The sequence below is a fragment of the Haemaphysalis longicornis genome, unplaced genomic scaffold, assembly GCF_048455015.1.
Source record: "Haemaphysalis longicornis isolate Haplotype H1 unplaced genomic scaffold, Haemaphysalis longicornis Haplotype H1 scaffold_2, whole genome shotgun sequence".
Classification (NCBI taxonomy): Eukaryota; Metazoa; Arthropoda; class Arachnida; order Ixodida; family Ixodidae; genus Haemaphysalis; species Haemaphysalis longicornis.
The window spans coordinates 77,905,054-77,923,424 of record NW_027526295.1 but is presented as its reverse complement, the minus strand read 5'-3'; the positions used below and the strand labels follow the sequence as shown (position 1 = coordinate 77,923,424).

At 44.2% G+C, this 18,371-nt stretch overlaps 1 protein-coding gene and 1 long non-coding RNA gene across 2 annotated transcripts in view; one reads left to right on the top strand and one right to left on the bottom strand.

The window, feature by feature from the left end:
• The window catches only part of LOC144169005 (uncharacterized), a 29,917-nt gene extending 13,637 nt beyond the window's left edge, over nt 1-16,280 (bottom strand). The window contains exon 1 of the mRNA XM_077698006.1: nt 16,122-16,280. Within this exon, the coding sequence (XP_077554132.1) occupies nt 16,122-16,191 (70 nt within the window). The 5' untranslated portion in view covers nt 16,192-16,280. The remainder of the gene's footprint in view (nt 1-16,121) is intronic.
• LOC144169006 (uncharacterized) lies at nt 2,799-8,336 on the top strand. Its single transcript, XR_013322332.1, has 3 exons — nt 2,799-3,672; nt 4,608-4,719; nt 8,198-8,336. It is a non-coding gene; the product is annotated as an uncharacterized LOC144169006 (long non-coding RNA).
• Nucleotides 16,281-18,371: the final 2,091 nt, after the last annotated feature.

The window sequence follows — 18,371 nt, the reverse complement described above, 5'->3', positions numbered from 1 at the left end:
GATGCCTGAGCATCGTTATTAGGAGAATGGCGCAGGGAAAACGGTGCTTTCAAACGCGTTTATGCCGGTCTAACATTGGTGTAAATCAACCTTTCGAAAACTCATACCACGGCTCACGCATCCCATACTTCTTTGTGTATGCTAATTACACCATTGCTGCGACTCAGTTCATTGAATTTTTAACACAATTTTGAAATGTCAGTGCTTATTGCTATAGAAATTCGCAAACTGAAGACTTGCATATGACTCAACGCACCCCTTTTCGTTCTCGGTATTATCATAGGTCCTAGTGTACGTCGGTGAAGCGCAAATGCTCTCTATTGTTCACCGGTGTCTACACGAATACTCACCGCGTTCGGTTTCTCACCCTAACCAATCAGAAATAAAACATGTTGCCGTAATTTTGTGGCTCTTTGTTTCCAGTACTGTTGAACTGCCTGCAGTTAGGATGCCTGAGTGGAGATCTCCTAATAAAAGAAAAAATCGTTTCCTTCGCCTGCATTAGTTTTCTCCGCTTTCTATTAGGACCAAGCAAGGCGAACGTTTGCATCAGTGATCAGGTCCCTTTGGTTCCCGATAGTGCTGCACTTGGGGTGTTTTCGCTTCAGTGAGCCTTTGTCGGTAACGTCCCTCACAAAAATGGATTACGAATTTCTGAAGAGTTTTCATGGAGATCTTATGGAGTCACAAGAAATACTACAGAAACTCATCAGGAACTCTGAGCTTATGGAGTTTCCCCCATAAAAAATCTACAAAATTTTTATAGCTACTTCTCCACAGAAATTCATTAAGAGCTAACTCTTCAACACCTCTATAAATATTCTGTAGAATTTCTACAGTCACTTTTCCATAGAATCTCTATGAACTTAAACAACTGAAGGCCTCTATAAAGACTGTAGAATTTTTGTTGTGACTTCCCCATAAAAGTTCATTAAGAGCAAACTCTTCAACATCTCTATGAATTATCTGTAGAATTTCTGCCGTCACTTCTCCATAGAAACTCTGTGAACTTAAACAACTCAAGGCCTCTATGAAGACTCTGTAGAATATTTGTTGTGACTTCCCCATAAAAGTTCATTAAGAGCAAACTCTTCAACATCTCTATGAATATTCTGTAGAATTTCTACCGTCACTTCTCCATAGAAGCTCTGTGAACTTAAACAACTCAAGGCCTCTATGAATACTCTGTAGAATTTTTGTTGTGACTTCACCATAAAAGTTCATTAAGCTTCCACTCATCAAAGCCTCCAAAAAGACTATAGAATTTCTACAGTTAGTCCTCCATAGAAACTCTGTGAACTTTAACTCAATTATAAGCCAGCTCCCCAGCACTTTTATTGTTTGCCATCATAACTCGTGTGTACCAGCGGCCGTCCTGCCATCCAGGCAATACGATACACGCGCGCACACACACGTACACGCGATTTACGCGTCGCGCGAGCGTCGGCGTTGATCGGCGTCGCCGCACCATCACGCAGGAGAGCTGCAAGAAGCCGCAACCACATGCAAACGCATGGAACAGGCGAAGTCATGCGTCAACCACTGCGTCGACGAACGTTGCTGAGCACGTTTCAATGAACTCGATCTGCAGGACTTTAAAATTATTTTTGATCGTTTAAGAGCAGTTATTTCAATTGTTTAAATGCAGTAATTAGCATTCTAGATTTGCCATACAAAATGCACTTTCTTTGCTCTACAAGAATGCTTGCGGGCCATTTTTGAAATGTTGCAAAATGTATTTCAAGTTATCACAGTCAAATCTGAACAAAACAACACAAAATGTATTTCAAGTTATCACAGTCAAATCTGAACAAAACAACACAGCCTCATGAACAAAGACGCACTTCGAACAAATTCCTTACAACTTGATGTCCTACCTAGAAGTAATGTACAGACTGCTTGATGACTTTAAAGCGTGAGCAAAACAAATTTTCAGCGCTGCCTTGCTACTGAGGTTAGTCAGACTTAAAAGGCAAGGTGTCCTGGTACCCTTTGTTTACGCCAGTACAAAATAGGTGATCTAGCTATCACCAAAAAATAACCGGCACTTTGTGTGAAGATTCGAACCTTTGACCTTCAAAACAGTAGCCCAGTAAATACCGAACCTCACGGAAGGAGGTAGGGACTTAGTGCAGAACTTCGTATACAAGCGACGTTGCCAACAAGCCTTGTAAGTTTCTTTTTTTTTTGGGGGGGGGGGGGTCATTGTCGTCAAATATGAACAAAATATGATAGGATGATGAACGAAGACGCAATTAGCACAACTTTACTTGTTACTTGATTTAACCTGAGTGTATGTACCGACTGCAGCTTCATGAATTCAAAGTGTGAGCAAAGCAAATTTCGGGGCTGCCTTGATACTGAGGTTACCGGCGAACGTTATTTGTAGGTTAAACTGCAAGGTACTCTGCCTTTTTTTTGTCTATGACACCCTCATTGCAAAAAAAAAAAGGGGGCTTTTCCACGATTCGAACCATGGACTTTCAAAACATAACGCAAATGTCCAAGCTCCTAACCACTCGACCACGGCGGAAGGTACGCGCCTAAACAAGAATTTGGTACACTAACAGAGGCTGCCAACGAATATTGTCGGGTGACTCGTTTTGGTCGTATTTGACAAATTTCAGCAGTGATAACGCTTGTTTCTTCCACACCGATCTTGGAGGCGAGGCCAATTATGCTAATAATGCAAGTCATGTAACCAAAGCTCCCTTATTTGAGCCAAGAAAAGCAATCGCGCTTCATCGTTCCCCCTATGCAAGCTACGGTAGCCGCGAATGAAATTGAATGCGCCTCTAGATTTCTGGCTTTAATAAACTTTGTTCGTTACGCACCGATCTTGCAGACAAGCCCATAATGCTAACACTACAAGCGATGTAGCCAAAGTTCCCGTATTTAACTCGCAAAAAGCTATCCGAAAAGCCCGATCTCCCCGATGGAAGCCAAGCTAGCCACGAAGGAATGCGCACTTTCGAACAGAAATAGCTTGTAATTTGCCACAAGGCACCCGATTACCGTAGGTTAAAAAGAAATTGATTGTTTTCTGCGAAAGTAATGACCCCAAACCAGGAGATGGACATGGAATCCGGACGATGTCGTCTGCTTTCGGATGCTTCCTGGCGCTCCCGCGTCAGCTCACGTCGGCGTGCATTTGCCAACACCGTCAACGCGGGGCGATGTCGACGCGCGAAAGTGCGGAAAATGCGCTGCTAGTGGTAGCGGCTAAAGTCCCTCGATCGGCGTTTTTAGTAGCGGCCTCAGAACAAACCGTAAAATTACGGCGCCCGCAACCCCACGCCAGCTGTATTTCCACCGTAGACCCTGAAATTGTAATCTACATTGTCGGTACAATTACTGTTTCCTTTAAAAAACACCCACGCTCAAGCTTTTCTTGTATATAATTGGCAACTAATATCTGTATTTACCAATAACTTGGGCATCTATTTCGCCACGCGTTTTTTTCAAGGTGGGTGTCATTTCAGGAACTAGTTTTTCCCTCGGACGAACATGAGACGCGCGGCGAGCCCGACCGTCCTATCTGCACTCCGTATCGGTGCGTGTGTTACTGGCCGTTGACGGCACGGGTGTGCACGCCTTCAACTTTCGTTGTTTCGGTGATTTGACTACCATGGATTTATCTACCGGACGAAGAAATACTGCGAAGTAGTGAAGGTAAGTGAGTACTAGTGAACTTTGTTTTCTTGTCATATGTATTTATCGTAGCAGAGTTGCTCGCGAACTGCGGTCCGCGTAAGCGGTTAGTCCTAACGATTTCAGTGACTCGCTTTGTGCGTTGCGCAGATCTGTCGGTAGACCTTTGTACCTGGCCGTTGCGTGTGTAAACAGAATAAATTCTCACGCAATTTCTAGCACTGTGTTTGGTGAAGTGTGTGTGTGTCCTGTTCTGTTTTGCTAGCCGAATGTTTTGATATGAAATGAAATAAGGGAAGCTGGAGAGTGCGAATATGAGAATATGAGTGCGGGTACGATAATAAGTGTGTATGCATTAAACGCAAATCGTGTACTTTTAGCATGATATGCACTCCTGGTTTTTGTTTCGTTTTGCAGATGCCGTTTTTTTTTCCGTCATAATAGTTTTGAGTTAAAAAACGTGCACAATAAATTGAATTATTGCCGTGCGTGTAGCATTCGAATAAAATAATAAATCGAGTGATTTCCGAGCGTACAGCATTATATTAGAATGCCATCTGGATGTTTTTTCGCGTTTCGATTGAATGATTAATCTTTTTGAACGCTCAGTTTGGTCGTGACATGTTGGAATAAACAAAGTGTATGGAACCCGAATTTATTTGTAACGTCAGAACTACACGCATGTCGTAACTGGTACAGTAGTATGAGTAGCGCTGGTTGCGCTTCGTACTCTTACTGTAGCATCGCAAACGTAAATTAACCATTCAGAACCAAGTAAAAATATTCAAGAATGGCTGTTAAATTTGGGTCACTTACGGAATTTCCAGCTTAATGAATTTTAGTGTGCAACACACCTTGGTGATCAGAGTAACGCAGCATTTGGGATTTCGCAGGTTTAAGGCAGAGTATGATTCTGGTGTCTGGCCTGTCGTTTGCTAATAACTTACATGTTGCAGGCTGCTGACTGGTGCAACTTGCATTCAAAATGCCTTCTTGGTGCGGCCTACTTCAAGGACCGAGGCTGTTTCCTCATCGGGCACCGCCGACTGTTTGGCAGTCTATGCAAAAGTGGGTGAACACGTTTCTTTTATGGTTTTTACAGACCTCGTCTTCCTGTTACATGCACAACGGAATTTCGGTAATCTGAAGACGTCATTTTTTCACTAGGGACTCTTTGAAGGTGTTTAAGCAATCTTACACCAGTGCTGTTTTGGTGACTATTTGTGCAGATTAGATTTTTTCCGACACAACGTAGCACTGCGAATGCTTGGTGTAGATTTACAATCTAAACAACACAAGGTACAAGCTGACTCTCATTTGTTTATTCCACACTAAATGTATGTATATACTGAACTTTTGTGGAGACGCAGATGTGCTGCTGAATCTCGAATGATGCCAACCATTTCAAGAAGTTCTTTCGGCCACGGCAGCCAATTTTGGAATGAAAGAAAAAAAAAAACGAAAGTGCCGGCACTTCACTACTGCACCCCTCAAGACCAGCTATAGCTTCAGCGCGTAGAACCCCCAAGTTGGATTTATAAAGTCAGATCATCCCTCTCGTCAACCGAAGCAGTGCGCGTAATGATAAAAAAAAACTTAAATATGCATGAAAAAACTTCAGACCGATTCAACTTAACAGTAGTGCCCTGCTGAGCATCCCTTCATAAAAGCTTTAATGACCTTGTGGGCTGGTTGGTATCTGCTTTGCCCTAAAATCCTAGCCCCACTGAATTGCTGGTCACGATTGCACGCCCCACAATGGGGAGGAAATGGTGGGCAAGTGGGCCAAATCGCAATTTTACATGTCGCAAGTGGTCAGTGCCCATTTCGTTGGCTAAATCATTAATGCATTGTGTGACGCAAAGAGAGAAAAATAAATCTTGGTTCAACACCTTACACACACTTTTTTCTTTTGGATGCACATAGGGATGTCGGGAAGTTCGGCCTGTTCGAAACGCCTGGCATTATTGGAGCATTTGGGCACCAGCGCAATATTTCGGTGCATATATACATTCTTTGTGTTGATGAACAGCTGAGAAATAGCACTTGTTCTTGTCCTGTGTTTTTGCAATTGTGAGCTTAGGTCCAATTTTCATGCTGTTTTTTTTTTTCATGTTTTACAAGCGGCAATTTGCCTGGTAACATATTCTTTTGCTAGAAAACTTCTTCAAGCATCAAGCAAGTTATGGCTTTTTGCAAAATTTACTTGAAGGATTTATTGCTCTGTTTATTAGGGTTGACGGGATTTGACTACTGTATTTAATGTAAATTGTGAACACTTTCTACTCAATATTTAGTGCCAGTGTACGTTTGGCTGCTCCAATAAGAGCATGAACAGTAAAGAAAAGGAAATATTTCACATACATATGTGCCTGATGACTATTCTGTGGGCGTGCGAAGTTTGGTTGGTTATAATTGTCAGGTGATGACTTATCCGTAGCCGTGCACGTTGATAGGGACATTTGAAACTTAAAAATTACTCAAAAAATTCTGTTGTCTTTTTTGCTGCTATTAAAGCTATAAATATGACAACATGCATTATCCATACCTGTGGCTGTTCAAATCTTCCTTCACAGATCTCTTCATACACAGTGAGCTGTTAGTATAGCTCCAGCTTGAAATATTTGGTTGAATGCTTACTTAAAAATTTTTGGACAGAAATCCTTGTTAGGGACTTTCACGTAGTGTGTAGCAATTGTAGTTTATTCGTCTTCATTGCGTTTCTTGCAATTGTGCATGTCTATATCCTCAGCACAAAACCGACAGGACAGAGGGAAAAGAAAACATGGGACAAGCTCTGAATGTCAACTAAAATAAACTTATTGGAGTTGCACAAAAATGTATACCCAGCATGCATACAAAAAATGAGAGAAACTTAACCCAATAATGCCCGAGGCTTTCATCGGATTAAATTTTGTTTTTGTGCATCTATTGGCGGCATATTTTTGTGTAACTTCAGAGCCTGTCCTGTGTTTTCTTGTCCCTTTGTTCTGTATGTTTTGCACTGTGGAGCTGATTATTTACCAACATTACTACAGTTGTACATTTTGGTTTGTTGACGCTGCTCATGACAAAATAGTTCACCCCATTGCTTATTTTTGCTCTGCTTTGGCTCACGTCTCCCCACACGGACAGCATCCTTTGTTTTATTTTTGTTCTATTTGGCACCCTTTACGGCAGCACAAGGCAGGTCGTTTTCTGTGCCGCTTAGTCTCTCCTCCTTTCAACAGTTTTTTAACCTGCATTAATTTTTTCGTTGAAACGAACCGAATATATTTAAGGAAGCTCTGTAACTTTTATTTGTGAATTTGTGTTTTTCCTTATGTCTGCCCAAGGCCGCCTTGCCAGCATACTAAGCAGTGTTGACATGAACCACGCTACCAATGGTAGTAGGTTGGAAGAGTTTTGCTTATATGTATTTCGTCTTCAGGCTAACCATTATGGAATGTCCATCATGTCATTAGGGTTTTTTTGCATTGGAAAAAGCTACCGTGGTAAAAAACCATGAATGAAAATTTGCTCGAAGCCGTACAACACTACGTGTTGCTAGCCATAGAATACTATGCGTTCAAAATAGCTGACATCTGAGCATAAATTGTCCATAAATTACGGCAACTTGTTTCCTGCACATCGTTAAGAACAGTGGTTTTTAATGTGGATAGTATTTTGGATATTTCTCGTCTATCAAAGCGGGGGATCCACATGTTCGCCCGCTTAAGCGGGGGATCAAACTTTCCTTCGCACGTCTCAGCAATGAATGAATTCAAAAGCTAAAAAAACGTCATGGCATTGCAAAATAGCTGATGATAATTGATTAAGAGCAGACATCGAAGCTGCATAATGGCTGCTTACAACAAAATAATAATCAGTACTTTTTACACTTAGTGAGCCTTCCTTGTACAGCAGTGGTCCTGTGGACATCTATATTGCCTAAAACAAATTGTTGGGCTTCTCATTTGTGCCAGCTACTTACAACTGCACAAGACATAACAACGGACATATACAGAGAATGAGAATGATAACCGCATAGGTGTCCTGTGTATACAGGCGCACAAGCTATTTAGGTGTCCAAACATTATTCATAAGTGAACCCAAGTCATTGGTGCTTTTATTGGATAGCTTTTTTTTGGCAGGTAACCTGTCATTCTGGGGATTCAGTTAAAACTTTATTAGCCTTCAGTCATTTTTGCTGGTGCCGAACGTCTGGTGACATGAGGTGGCTTTTTATACTGAGAGATCATGTATATGTGAGCAAAATCTTTTGAATTACTACCACTGCTGGTACGGTTCATGTAAAAATAATTTAGCACACATGCAACCTTAAAAAATTCAAGCAATGACACAAGTATTCAAATGAGAATTAGTGTATTCTTGCTAAGAATTTATCATCAAATTAGCATTTAAGGAAATTAAAAATGGGCTAAATATCAGCATCGAAGAGAGTCAAACTAAAAACAGAACTTCAGCAAAAAAAGGATATTTTTAAAAAAATGTTACTTTTGATATGTTGTATTCTGATATCAGCTTGCTTTTTCTTTCTTTCCAGCCTGCACATGTGCCAAGTTTGCCGTGCCACAGCAGCTAATCAAGGCGACCCTCCTGTCCGTAGTGTCACGGAAAATCAAGGCTGTCGGTCAGTCAGCTGCATAGTTCTGTCTCAGAATTAAATCGATCGTGAGTCGCTGAGTTTTTTCTCTGCTTGTATATTTCAGCAGCTTTGACTGGCTGGCCTTTCAGCTAGCTGTCGCTGTCTGACTAAATTTATGTGTGACTATCAATGCTGCCAATTTACATCTTGTGACTGCCAAAAATGCCCCTATTTTGCCCAATAACACTTACTTGCAGCAAAGCGTAAAATGTGTAATTATGTATCAATTTGCTGACCTAAAATATTCATGTAGTTCAAGAAACAAATTACAAAAATGGCAAGAACACGTCAGGAAGTACACAGAAATAAATGAAGAAGCTCCGTAAGAATACGTCATGAAGTACATAAGATGTCATCATAAAAGCCATAGAAGTGCATCAAGAAGTACACATAAATCTACTTAAAAAGGCTGCAAAAATACGTCAGAAGTTCTACAGAAAATCACTCGTCAAACTCTCTACAGAAACTCCATGAGAAGTGCATCAAGAAGTACGCATAAATGTACGTAAAAAGGCTGCAAAAATACATCATAAGTTCTACAGAAAATCACTCGTCAAACTCTCTACAGAAACTCCGTGGCCAAATACTTGTTGAAACACGTCAAGAGCTCGTCAAAAAAATTCTTCACAAACTCTACAAAATCTCCACACAAGAGGAAGACAAAACTCTACAGAAATACATCAAAAACACAACAGTATTTTTTATGAGGGGTTGCGCCTCGGTGGCACATCAGGAACCTCAGAAGAGTTGAAACTTCGGCTGGTTGGTGCAAATGTGTTTGTCGTCTTCTAGTTCCGTCCAGTCTGTTGCGCTGCCTCTGCCTTACAAAGGGATATAAGGATGTTGCACTTACGTAACGAGGTGTTCGTGACATTATATCAGGAGGCATCTGTTTCGAGTGTGACCGTGGTTTCCGCTAACACAGTAATTTAATGCCTTGTGGCCCGAGGAATCCGAACTAGTTTCCAGTTAAAAGTGGCACAGCATTTCCAACAGCCCAACACCGAAAGTTGTACAAGAATAATCGTTCGCAACTAATAGGCAATAAACGTCTTTTTCCTTCTTAAGAGCTTGCAGCCCAACGTCATTTTTTCCACCCTGCGTGCCTTCTTATTCGCATGAATAAGCGCACGCATTCAGGTCATTTAACAAAACACTTTCACTGCTACGTCCGAAGCTTACGTTACTGGAGTTTTCATGCGAGGATGATTAGCTGTCTGCTTTTCTGACATTTTGTGTGTGTCAGGGAAACAGTTGATGTCAAACATAATTCTTAACAACAAGCCAATATTTCATCTGAATTATTCCGTGTCCTACTGGAAACAGAAATGGCAACAGTACACGACATTATTGGCCGAATAATAAGGGTTGTGCAGTGCCAAAAGTTAGTGATAATCAGGCCGCGTGAGGCTCAAAATAAACGAATTAAGGGGAAAACTAAGCGATAGTGTGGCAAAGCGGCTGGTAGGTCAGGCGTGTATCCAGGTAGAGGGATTCAACTGGAGAATCTGAACGCCTGCTGCCCTACGCGCCTTTTAAACCCACTCCGCGTCGACTGTGGGAGAGACTGCCCAAGGCTGCGAAAGCCCACGCTGCTTTGCACCGCTGCGAGAAGTCAGCCCATCCATCCACGTGTCCTAAGCAGCCTACGTCAATTCATATCCCCTCTAAGCAGCCCTCAAACGCCTTCTGTAAAGTTGCTATTTCGGCCGCGACGGGGCGTGAAGGTAAAACGGTCGCATTTGAAGTATTTCCATCGACGCGCATGTCTGAATTGGGTAGAAAGTTCGCTTTGATGCAAGAATTTGGCTTCTGCGATGACAGATTTACCACGGACAACCACTAACATCGCGGTAATGCAGCTTCAAGAACACGCCCAGGTACATCCCTGTTAAGGCTGCGCTCCGATGCGGCGATTGGCAAACCATTTGCTCTTAGGCAAACCATTTGTTCACCTCTTTAGGACGATAATCAAGACTCAGCTTGCCAAGCTGCTGCAGCACCTTCGCAAGCAGCTTTGAACAGTGTGAAAACAAAATAATGAAAGATCACACTAACGGGTAAGACTTGACGGTAGCGAAGCTTGACGCAACAGTAGCATGTTTCCTCTGTTTCGCCTAACGATGTTGTCTAAAGGGACACTGAAGTGAATTTGTCCAGCTCCCGTTTTTGCTTGCACTGTGTAGACTGGCTCAAATTAGCACACTTTTCATCGTTTATTCGGTTGACGAATCGGTAATTATTTTACAAAGCGCGAAAGAAGAAAAACTGCCATGCGCGGTTTGCGGCGGCCGCACAAACTAAGCTGTGACGTTGGGAGGAGGGGGCGCCGTGATTGGACGATGCCCAAGGTTAGCAATCAAACAAGTTTCGGTTTCGGTTTCGGTCGGTAAAACAACATGTTTGACATTCGATGACGTCGATGGGCATTCTCAAAATCCTAGTTATCGTAGTACCGCGCTTCTGTCATGTTGTCGGCTGTAAAATGCATAAGACAAGCCTCCCAGGACGGCTTGGAATCGTAGCATTCACTATGTGAGGCCTACGCAGTGCATGAACGCCCTCCGCGTCCCCGCAGACGCTCAAATGCATGCGCTTTTCCCCCATATTTGGAGCTTGACTCGCTCATGCCCGTATCGTAAAAAGCGTGTTCGCACCAGGCCAAGGGGTATGTTGATTCTGGTCCGTGCCCACTGTCCGCAAGCAGTCGGTGCTTATGCCAACAGCACGCCAACGAGAACTCGCTAGCGCGGCAGTGCCAGCCTGCGCGTGTTCTGTGGACTAGTTCGTGAGCAATGAACGTTGCGGCCCAAAAAAGGTGAACTCAGTATACAAAACATCGGCGAAAAACGAAAAAGTTAACTCATAAAAAAAGCGCTCGTACCCGCGGCGATTCGAACTTGTGACTGGAAAAACACTTGCGGTGACATACCTAGCGCACCAGACAACTAGGCCACAGAGGTATTTTTTTTCTTTAATACATGGAAATTTTAGAGAGAAGTCAGCCAAGACAATCGACACACAATATAAACACTAACAGACAGCAAAGGGTAAGCACGTCAGTCTAACAAAGGTCGGCACCAATTCAAAACTCAGGCAAGCAAACGCACGCATCCAAAAGATGCAGCCACTCTGGTGGATCACTCTGCGCAACGTAAACGCTCCGTACCAACGCCGCCTGTTCCCGAAAAATAACCTTGGTCGGCCTAGGGGGTTCAGCATGCCGATCAGTCATGCGGCACTTCCACAAGCTAAACAAACCTAGGAGCACAAAAACGTCATACGGCACCCGATTAACGTCCTCAAATGGCAAGACGCGAATGGTGTATGGGGTGATGTCAATGTCCAACTGGCGGCAATGGAAAATATCAGGTATATAATGTATAACCAGTTTACACTTTTATTTAGTTTCAGTATTTCAAGAGTTTAGGTGACTATTTGTTGTATTGCGCTCGTGCTGTAAGCGTCCCCCGAGTTTCCGCAATAGCTCACGTCTAGCAATTGCATTTCGTAGACGGGAAAGCGTTCGCAGACGCGTAGTCGTGCTCCTGACCGCTCTGCTTGTTCGCCCAGCGCAAAAAAGTGCTTCCCGCACCCTAGTTTTACGCTGTACGGTAAAAATATCAGTTGATTTTATTTCCTTAGTACCTATATTGACTTCGCTCACTCTTCTCCCCCTTCAAGAGGCCTTATATTTTCCAGCTGGTGTACCAGTCAGCGAAGCGTCGCATGTGCGCTTGTGCAGCGCTTGTGTGAAGCGACCTTGACTTGAAGCTAGATACAGTGTACAAACTAACGAAGTAAAGAAAGGCGCATTCTTCCATTCCCAAACATGTTGTGGCTTAGTTTCAACTGATCGAACGAATTGCGACGACCCGTCGGCGGCCGGTGGACTAAACGGTGGGCCGATTGACTCGGTCGCTGAAGGTCGGCGAGCCGTGCAGTTGCGCAGCCAATTGTCCGTTCCTCTCCTGCTGACGTTACACGAAAACGCCACAGAAAATGGGCGAGCGTAAAGAGAGGAGGACAGCATTTTCGAATTGATTTTTCTACTAAATAAATTCGCGTAAACGCGCACAGAGTGGTCGAAACAGGGCCCAGGGACTCCGGACTACAGTTTGCGCTCGTAATCCCGCATTGTTTACAAATCACTTCAATGTCCCTTTAAGCGTCGCCTCTGTACGTGCGACCAGATGTTCGTCATACTTCGTCGCACACGGCTTTGCGCGCACGTCGACTTATCGCTGTGGCGGCGGCGGCCCCTCCTGCCTCCGCCAGGTGGCGGCACGGGTACCGCGCGCTTCTCCGTTCCGTCCTCGCCTATCTTTCCCCGCCATGGGGCACGGCTCCAATCCGGGCGCTTGCGGAAGGGGGTGTGGTTTGACCTCAAGCTTTCAAGGCCAAACTGTTCACCCCGTTAAGATTGCCCGAGGTAGCGTACAGTAGCTTTCGCCACAAGACATATCCGGCCATTGCGCCATGTGAAGATGGCTGACCTGCAAAGCTGTATTGAAAACTCCGCGGTGAGACTGTACGGGAATATTTACAAAACATTAATGAGAATTTGTTTTCTAGCCCCGGTGTCATAGCCGGGTCGACACCGTCTCTTGTGATCGGCTTCGCGGGCCCGCATCTCCTGTCGCGCCGCCTGTTTCGCGCGACTCTGACGCTTGCGCTCGGTGAACCGGCCCCGCTCTGCTTCCCAGACTGCCGCGGTGCCCTCACGGAGGAGGTTCCACGTAGCTTAGATTACTATTTCTTCCAAACTACCACAATATCTCATGTCTAGCTACGGCGTTTAGTAGTCGAAAAAGCGTTCGCAGATGTGTGGTAACACTACTGACCGCTGCGTTGGTTCATCCACCGATAAAAGTGCTTCCCGAACCCTGGTCTTACACGTACAATAAAATTTTCGGTTGATTTTAATTTATTAATACCTGTATTAACTTCGCTGACTCTTCATTAGCCTTTAATTTGCCTTACATATTTCTACTAGCATACCAGTCAGCGAATCGCCGCATGTGCACTTGTGTGGAGCGACTTGGACTTAGAGCTTGATACAGTCTACAAACTATCAAACCAGCGGCACAATCTTCCAGGCACAAACGTATCGTCGCTTAGTTGCAATTGAGCTAACGAATGGCGACCGCGCGCGGGCCGCCTGCTGAATAAAGGCTGGGCCGACTGATTCTGTCCGAGGGTCGCTGAGCCGTGCACTACCGCAGCCAAGCCAAGCCATCTTGTTTTGACCCCATACGATACGTCATGGGGAATTGGCAAGGAGGATGCGGAGAGGAGGTGAGCATTTTCGGATCGATACTAGGGTCCCTAGAAATTGCACAATTTCTAGGGACCCTATCGATACCCAGCGAGAGTGGTCGAAACGTGGCCTAGAGACTCCAGGCTACAATTTGCGCTAGTTATACCGCAGTGTTTACGAATCACTTTATTGTCGTTTTAAGGGAAGAACAATTGAAACTTTAGTTCTCTGGGGTGACCCAGTGGTGACTGAACCTTTCCGTCACCCACTCGCTTGTAATGACTATAATTCAGGCCCCAAAAGAGACTCCGCTGAGAAGACGCCAAAATCTCCACTGTCAAATTCCTCTCACAGTTTTACCAGCTAAGCCTCGCTGAAGTAATACAGTATTACAGCGCCATATACAAAAGGCTCGCTCAAGCAGTGGGCTACAAATCACTTTGCGTAGTATATAGGTTTTAAAGGTGCGGAAATTCGGATGCGCACGGATATTCTTTTCTAACCCATTACTTGTTAGAGACGTACAGATGTTCACGCCCATTAAAAACCGACGTATGGTCAAAATGTACCGCACACCTCATAACCGAGGTCTAATATCAAATCATCTTGCATTGATTTTATAGCACCAATGCACCTTCGCACTGTGTTGTGTGACTTGTCGTTCACCCAACTCGACAAAAATACGCTAACAAGAAGTGCGATTGTACAGCGCCTTCTGCCACTGCAGGAGACGTACCAGTGTACAGAATTTTACAGTCACTCCTCCAAAACTGCCTCCACCGTGTCATGTGCCGCCAAGGTCCAAATTTTAATGTGTGTGAGATCATGATCGTAAACTACAGCACTGTCACAGCAGAGGTATATGGAATTTTTTTTGCTGTGAATCACATTGTCAAATGTCATATTCCAAAATATATCATTTACACTGATTCACTAAGCGTTGTGCGGGCGTAATCATCGCGAAAGAAGTTCAAAAACCACATCATGAATCTTTATTATTGGGACGATTATGTCTGCATAAGGCTCAAACTTTGAAGTGACTCTTTGTTTCGTCCTACGCCACTCAGGGATTGTGGCAAATGAGATGGTAGGTGAATGACCGCCGCTGCAGTGCACATAAAAACGTTACCCTATACTAACCTCAAGCCACACATAAAACTACGGAAAACATGGCAAAGATACTGGAGTGAACAGACAGGCAACAAATTACGCATTGTAAAACCACACTTAGGACGATACACAACCGATTCACACAACATACACGCAGAAGTTGCCTTAGCTAGACTACGGATAGGCCTCACGCGTGTGACGCACTCATACTTATTCACTGGGCCTTCAAGACGCCTGTGTGGAGGGCCGATCTGTAGTCCACATCCTAATCATGTGCAAAGCACTCGATCCAACACGACACAAACACTTTCCCCGACTCTACAGACACCCCATTCCACTCCACCCAGCCTACTTTTTAGAGGCAATGCTATGTTTTAAGTGCGAATGCACTTCTTAAACGACCCTGAACCTGCTTCCACCGGCGATGTCCGCTCACGTGGAGATGGGCGCGCGCAGCCTGGCCGCTGACATGGCACATACCCACGTGGGGGATTGGCCAGGAATCTCCTCGTCTTCCTTGGCAACGGGGGGAGATGGACGCGCGCTGCCTGGCCGCTGACATGGCACATACCCACGTGGGGGATTGGCCAAGAATCGGGCGTGAGAAGAGCTTATGCACCTGCTTAAAGGAGTACTGACACGAAATTTCAAAGCTGAGATCCGCTCTAGCACTCAAGTACAACGACAACACAAATAGGTGTCTGTGAATAAATGCATCTTTCTTTTTTTGTAGTTGTGTGTGTGTGTGTGATCTCTCTTTCGCGAACATTGCCGAAACGCGCAAATTCAACTCGTGCATTCGCACTTTCACATTCTTCCCCTCGGGGAAATGCGGGGAATTTTTTCTCAAACGTGTCTACTTTTTTTATCAGAAGGTCAATTTCTACACCTCTTATTGTATCGCGCATGTTTTCAACCTGGCCATTGACATCAGCCATCCTCATTGTCTCTAATTGAGTTTACTTCTGTTTTGCTAACCAATTTTAGTTGCTACCGATTAATCTAAGTTATGTACATACTTGCTCGGCGCTTTCTGCTTTATTTGGCCTTGCCCCATTACCTTCCAAACATCATCACCATCACTAATTTCCCCACGTAAAAACACACATTGAACACCCAACTACAACCTAGCTACAGTCACAGTCACTCAGGCGCAGAGGCCCAAACTATTGCAGAACAAACCCTGGCTGCCATTATGCCAAAGCCCCGCCGTACTACGGATGTAATCGGATTGCCTTTCTTGCATATAACCGTACTTGAAATTCGCTCAACGTTTTTATCCTAACAGCGCAATGACGCATCTTTGATATGAAATGCCGTTGCGGCGGCTGCGTTTAATTTTCCTCGTTAAGACACGCAAAAAAAACACATTGTAGATGTACGAGACAATCGCAGGAAACACGCCAGTAGTCCACAGTAACGGAGACTGAAACTTCATAAAAAAGACCATACCTGTTGTCCAGCAGAAGAAGGCAAAAAGTATGATCGCTCTTGCGTGAACACTGAGAATTGCCATAGCCATTGTGTATAACGAGGACTGCACTGAAGTAGGCACACCCGAATATAAGCCACCAGCAACCAGGATGCAGCAGTCGGGGCCTCTTATCTTTGAATGACGCCCGGATAACCGCGTGCTGATAAGACGCGCTGCGTCGTCCACGTAGAAGCGCACTACCTCCCACAAAAGGAAACCCACGCGCCCAGAAATTTCGGTCATTTCGGCACGCCTGTTGCAACGAGAGCTGCCTTATCTGTATACCAGGGGTGACTGCCTGACATTTACGCAGGAATTCTTGCTTCTGATGGAAGTAATGCCGTCTCTTCCACGAACTGCAAAACATTCCAATGCCTCAAAGCCTAAACCTCAGTCTCCGATTACACAAAAGAATTAGACAATGCCAGAAGTCACTGCGCAATGGATGTGCATTGAAGGTAGTGCTGACGATTTCTTCCCCTTAACAGATCAAACATTTTGGTTGCTTTTACATGGCTGCTAGAAAATCGCTTCGCAGAGGCGGAATAACGCCTACAAGCCTGCCTACATAACGTTTTACACTCTTATTTGCCGAAAAGTATTTAAAAATCTATTCCCGTGGCACACAATTATAATAGGTGTTGTGATAAAGAAGGGTGCACGGATGACGAAAGTGTGGCCTAGTGAATACCATAATATGGGTGTGAGGATTCTTAACACCCTAAAATAAGTTTGTGGGCAGCGCAGCTACCTGTGGCAGCATGCATCGGCTGAGTGCGCAGTACTACATACAGATGCCTTACACACGCACAAGTCATACTTCGAAAACAAATGAAATGATTAAAAAATCGCCGGGCCATCTCGACTAACGTGAAATCTGGAGAGGGGCGAAGCATGCAGGGTATAAATGTATTCTTGGCGCCTTCGCGTTTTTGCCCACGGAGATTAAACCTTTCAAGGGTACAGGAATACAGCTTTGCTGTAAAAGTCAAATATCTTTGAAGCACAAAACCTTATAGAGCGAGGTTGTGTGAAACGAGTGTCACGGTGTGTACTTTTAGTGCGCGTTACGTTATAGTGCGAGCCATCGGAAAATGAGTGCCCCGGTGTTTTAGTAGGCGTGACTACATATGACGACGACCACAGGAGACGCCAACAGCCTGAGCGCCTAAGGGGCTTAGCCCCAAAACAACCAAGGGTATGCACGGGTAGAGCAAGCATATAATTACTTACCTTACGAATAAATCTGCTCTTCTCGGTTTTATTGCCAGCCGAGAAAATTAATTTCGTTGAGTCGGTGGGCTTGTGGCAAAAATGAAATATTTTAGTGCTAATTTTGAAAATATGCGTTTTAATTTTGGCACATGCAACTGAGGATTGCAGATTTGCAAGAACTTCTGATTGGTCACCCACAGTGGGAAAGTGATTATGTTCAATAGGTCATTATTATAACTAACTACCGAACACTTATTCCACACCCTTTCAGTACCCTCCAAGAAAGGAGTTCATTATTTTACCAGCCTTTTCTATGCGTAAAACAATGTTGGCACAACAAAAAACAGGTGTTACCACGTTGTAATAGATTTCACAGCTTTTGGAGAGTGCCGGAATGCAAAACGTTTCGTGTGTGTATCGCAGGTACTCATTCTTCAATACATTTGAAAAGGTACGAGCAAACTGTACTGTACAATTATCCTGTTACTCAACTTGATATCCGATAAATTTTACTCTCATCAGCACTAACAAGGAAAAAATGTGTAGAAGGCTAACACTGGTTGGTGCGCTTTATAATTATAGCGTAGAAACTGTTAATAGCTTAGCGATTTTAGCCAGATGAATAGAGAGCCACACTGCTTCGACCTGAGGCGCTCAGGCGGTGTACTTGAACATTTTGTACGCGAAGGGGGATGTTAAGTACCTCACAGCGTTTCAATAGTGTAACGGGAACAATGTATTCTCAATTGAATACCCGTTTTCCACCCTTTCAACACCCAACAGAAATGGAGGGTGTTCGGTAGCTGTAATTACACCCATGAACAAAAACAGAGTGTTGGAACACAAAGTGAAAAAGTGTAACAACCTCCCACCACCGTAATCACGCCTATAAAACACCTTTTTAAAGCATTAAAGGGACACTGTAGTGAATTTTTCAAGCTCCCGTTTTTGCTTGCACTGCGTAGACTGGCTCAAGTTAGCACACTTTTCATCGTTTTTACGATTGACAAACC